Consider the following 5,012-nt stretch of genomic DNA (forward strand, 5'->3'; position numbering starts at 1 on the left):
AGAGCAATTGCCACAGGAATAACGTTTCTGCCAGGAGGAGGGTTTGCTCTCATGGGACACGTGCTTTACACTGCGCAGCCCCCTGCCTGCGGGCAGAGGGGACGCTGGCAGGGAACGCAGTGCTGTATTCCCTCCTCAGGACTCCCCTGCGCTGGGGGCAGGACACAGGAGACCAGCAACACTTCTGACCCACTGGGTGTTTAGTGGAGAGGCTGGATATAATAATGTTCTGGCTCACGTGGAGCGCCAGATGAGTCACTGCACTCTCGGGAAGATAAGCAATGGCACTGCAGGCACTAGGTGGCCAAAGCACTGTCCACCACTCTACCTTCACCAGGAAAACAGGGTTGGAAGCTTTGCTGTTGGACAGCACCCGAGCCAGTTCACATCTTCAAGAGCCACAACAGCCTGTCCCAGCAAGTCCCAGGCCTGGGGAGCCCATCTGTGCCATCCACAGGGGAGGCTCACTGCAGGGACAAACACACCATCTTCCACACCCAGCAGCGTCCAGAGCAATTCAGAAGCGAGGGCGGCGCTTCCGACCCGTGTATTTAGTGTCTGCCCGCACCTCCCTGTGGAGAAAAGCAGAGAGCAACCATGCCCAATCTAGATGTCATTCTGGGAGGGGAAGGGGAGCAGGTTTGTGGCAGGAGTTTGACAGGTGACAGCAGGCCAGACCAGCAGAGTCAGCCTCACCCGAGAGAGGACCCAGCTGAACTTACTTGCCCTGTCGTCGTCTACGCTCCTTCTTCTCAAGGATCCAGTCCCGGCTTTTCTTCACAGACTTGCCCTTAATGTTTCTGAACCGTGTCCTACAGAGAAAGTGGAGAGGAGCTGAGGTGGGGGACAGAGTTTTCTTCCCCAGAGGATTGCCACCAGAACTGGGCATGCCCTCTGCCTCATACAACCAGCCAGTACCCATCCCACCACCCTGGGGTGAAAGAGGAGCAGGTCACTGGGCAGGTGGCCCAACAGGCGAGCTGCAGATGTGCTGGGGATAGGAGGCTGCTCCCAGCCAAGACATATTCCCCCTCCACAGGCTGCAGCAGGCCAGCGCTCCCCTGTGCCACGTCTGACACAGCAGCACACCAGGCTCTGGGATCTCAGGAATATGGGCTCAAGCACAACCCCCTTCCCCTTGTCTGTTCTGCTCCAGACAAAGCAGAAAAAGCCTCTGGCTCCCCAGCAAGTTGCCAGTTCTCCTATTGCCCTCCAATAGGTGCCCCCTGGACAAAGTGAGCAGAGAACCACAGTGTAAAAGGCAGGAAAACATGGCAGCCACAAACTCCTGGCAGCCACGACGACTTGCCTCTGGGTTTTGTTCTCCGTCTCTCCCACTGGCTGCAAGAGGTGTTCCTTCCTGCATCACTACCGTGGGAACAGACTTGGCCAGCAGAAAACCCTAGACCACAGCTAAGCCAGGAATTTGACAGCAGAAGAAAGGGAACACCAGGCTTCAGGCACAGCAGTCTGCCCCCCCACAAAAAAAAGCCGTGCTTGGCACCAGCAGCACTGTAAACATGCCCCCTCCCATCACCAGTGGCCTACGCTACAGCCGTGAGCTGGAAAGCCAAGTGCCCGACAGAAAGCAGACCTCAAACTGAATGCTCAGGTGCGGCTCTAGTGTGAGCATCAGTAATAGCCCCATGCTGCCACAGCAAAGCCCTCCAAACCAGCCTGTTCCGTTCTTTGTGTCTGGGGCCCTTCAACAAGATACAGCAGTGCTCATCTGGGCTGCCAAGGGTCCTCCCAGTGCTCCCAGTCCCTGCAATCACTTCTCAAATGGCAGCACTGCGGTCCTCAGTCAGCAGAACGCAACCCTTATACTCCCCACACCCCTTGCTTGGGCAGGACTTGCAACTTCATCCCCTACACAATACCTCTCGTTGGTGAACTTTGCCTGGTGTAGCTCTTCTCCATCAGCACACTCAGTACCAAGGCCCTGAAAAGCAAAATTGGGAAGTTTTGCTCTCCTCTGAAGCAGACAGAGCTAACAGTCATGCTATCTAAACCAAGGGGAACCCAAGGCTCTACAAGGGCAAGGACTGGAGCAGGAACAAAACAGTCTTCCAGAAATTGTGGCAAAGAAACCAGATCTCCAGGAGAGCAGGCATTGGTAAGACTGTCAGCAAATGTATAAATGAAGCCACTTCTGCAAGCGCAGAGCTGCCTGGCTCCCACTTTGTGACCTTCCCTCACCCACAGCTCTTCCACATCACCCAGCAGCCAGGAAGGCAACTCTGCTGCCTCACGGAGCTCCTCACCTTCGGTAACATGCCAGATGTCCCAACAAAGAGACAAAGGAAGAACCTGAAAGAACAAATGTAAGGAGCATGAAGCTGGGACTCAGCACGCGATTCCCAGTCCTCAAGCAAAACTGAGACTGTTTACGACAGAGTCAGGTCTAAGCTGTAACCTCTGTCCAGCACTGTATCATGGGAGAGAGAACAGCACGGGAAAAAAACCACTGCTAAACCCAGGCCTCACCCCAAACACACACAGACACAGAGACACGGGACTCACTTCTTGGCTTTGGCGCTGTTGGGGTAATCTACCACCATTCCCCCAGTAAAGCCAGCTCTCATGGCTTGGGCCGTGATGAGCTCCAGCTGGAAAAAGCAGCATGTGCAGAAGTTATTCTAGTGGTCATCTACCAGCAATGCCCAACAGACCTCTGGGCTCGACCACGGCCAACTGTGCAGGGCAAAGATGGGTCGTTCTTGCTCCCGTTAACTCTGCAGCACCATCCAGACACCTGTCTGCTGCCTTTACTTGGTTCTCACTGCCCCTCAGTCTAGCCTGGGTTAATTGGTGCAGCAGTCTCTAGGAGACGGATACTGGGCTAGATTTTCCAGCCCTGGGCAGTTACAGTACAGTGCTGGTGACTACAGGCCAGTCTTCCGCCCAGTCACACAGGGGAAAATCCAGCACAGCGGATTCAAATCATGGCCTAACAATTTATTTTATTTTAAGGCTCAGCCCAAGAAAATCTGTGAAGCAACAGAAATTGCATAGGGCATTCTCCTTACAGGTTTTTCTGGGGCTCTTGAAGAGCTTTACAGATGGTGGAAAGGACAGACACATTGTGGAGAAACATGATGTATTCAGAGCCCCAGACACCTCACAACTTCTCTGCCTGGCAGTGCCTGTACCTCTTCCCCACTGACTGATGTCCTGTACCTGTTCTGAGTTCTCGGGGTACAGCTGCAGGACGGCTCGGGATCCTCGGGCCTGCAGGAAACAAAGTTGGTCACAAACCTGCCTCAGTACAGGCAACCCATCCAGTCACCCAACTCCCAGCCCAGACACTAGTGCCCACCTCCCCAGAGCCTCCTGGACAACTCCCCCAGGAGAGCTGCTCAGACTGCACAGCTCCTCCACAGCGCAGCCCGGCACAGGGGCAACAGGAGGAATCAGAGAAGCACGAGCGACCACGCAGGCAGACAGGGAGACAGGAAATGGGTGCTCCTGCCAGTCCTGCTTCATGGCAGCATTTACTTAAAATACACGACTTAAAATACCTCGCTAAAATGCACCAGTGAGGATGTAAAAATAGGCAGAGGCCTGACTGGGAGAGCACGACACTTACCAAGGCAGTATAAAGAGTTGAGAAGAATCGATAAAGGCGTTTCGGAGGGCTGTGTGATTTCTTGTCAGCATTACAAAGCCACTGCACCGCAGAAATACTGAGAAAGAAAACAGGACCCCAGGATACTGAGCCATTCATTCTTTCACAGAGCCTATCACCTCTCTTTGAGCTTACTTCCAGCACTAAGCACGTGCTAGGCTTCAGGGAAACTGTTTAATTTTCTCCATATAGCTTTGCCCTCTGTTTTGCAGTTACACTAATCCACCTAGAGACATGCTGTGCCAAAACCCAGCAAGGTACAGTAGTTATTCAAGCACAAAAGAATCACCAAGCATCTCCTTTAGGCCAGGGGCTCAAATAAGCCAAGTGCTGAGCTGAGGCCCTTTCATGGCCATGCAGGTTTTGCCAAAGAGCAATCCCAGAGCATTTGGATCAGCAACAGACAGTCCCTCCTCCTTCCCAGCACCTTTCTGAGCTATTTTCTAAGCAAAAAACTGTTTCTGTCCCCTTCACCTAGCCCTTCAGCCCAAAACCAACCATTAAACCTTTCACCTAGAGTCTGACGTTGCAGCTGAGCAATGGTACCGACACACTTCCCATTTTCCTCCTCGGAGCAGGTCTCAACCCTCCTGACAATATCCTCAATTTTATTTTACTTAGTTCAAGAAACTTCCTAGCTCACCAGCGTAAAAAAAAGACAAGCATCACTTGGGAAACAGCTGTCAGAAGCTGCTTCTACCACCCGGAATCTCAGCAGCTTTTCCCAGAGATGGAGTCAAGTTGCATGGAGCAAAGAGAGCAACTGATGAGGACAGTCGTGCTGATCTGTTATGCACCATACGTGGACCGCGTGAACCGTACAGATGATGCAGCTGTGTGGAGCATCAAGAGAGCTCACTTATGTACACAAACTCACCTGATACAGCCATCAAACATGCCGGGCCTGAAGGGAATGCCATGACCCACGTCTGCAAGGAGAAGGTCTCCTTCCACCTCCCTCTCCACAGCCACATCTGCACAGAACAGAGCACAGCTCAGGCAACTGCTCCTTTGGGGACTACCTCTGAGGTGAGGCAAGGGTGGCAGGGGAGAAGGGCGTGCTCACCCAGCATGGCAGGGCTGATGTCCATGCCAATCCAGTAGTGACCCTCCTCGGAGATGTAGTCCCCGCTCAGCCCAGAGCCGCAGCTGAAGGGAGGAAGGGGGGAAACGCGCAGGTATCGTGGGTCTGGTCCGAGGGTGACCCTGACCAGCTGCAGTGGGGCCCGGATGCCCCTCACCCCCAGCCAAAGCCCGGATGCCACATGCGCCATGGCACAGGGCAGCGCCCCCACTCACCCCACGTCCAGGAGAAGGCACGGCCGGTCCTCGGGCAGTCCCAGCAGCTCCACAGCCCGCTCCGACATCTGCGACTGGATCTCCA

At 54.1% G+C, this 5,012-nt stretch overlaps 1 protein-coding gene across 1 annotated transcript; it reads right to left on the minus strand.

Moving 5' to 3' along the window:
• Positions 1 to 327: 327 nt before the first annotated feature.
• On the minus strand, positions 328 to 5,004 carry WBSCR22 (Williams Beuren syndrome chromosome region 22). Its single transcript, XM_010185762.1, has 10 exons — positions 4,928 to 5,004; positions 4,695 to 4,777; positions 4,506 to 4,602; positions 3,590 to 3,686; positions 3,181 to 3,231; positions 2,524 to 2,609; positions 2,265 to 2,310; positions 1,881 to 1,942; positions 723 to 812; positions 328 to 572 (listed from the first exon to the last, which is right to left on the minus strand). Exons 1-10 carry the CDS (start codon positions 4,993 to 4,995, stop codon positions 518 to 520), a joined length of 735 nt encoding a protein of 244 aa, XP_010184064.1. The 5' UTR covers positions 4,996 to 5,004; the 3' UTR covers positions 328 to 517.
• Between the last annotated feature and the right edge of the window lie 8 nt (positions 5,005 to 5,012).

The sequence above is a fragment of the Mesitornis unicolor genome, unplaced genomic scaffold (assembly GCF_000695765.1).
Source record: "Mesitornis unicolor isolate BGI_N332 unplaced genomic scaffold, ASM69576v1 scaffold50025, whole genome shotgun sequence".
Lineage (NCBI taxonomy): Eukaryota > Metazoa > Chordata > Aves > Mesitornithiformes > Mesitornithidae > Mesitornis > Mesitornis unicolor.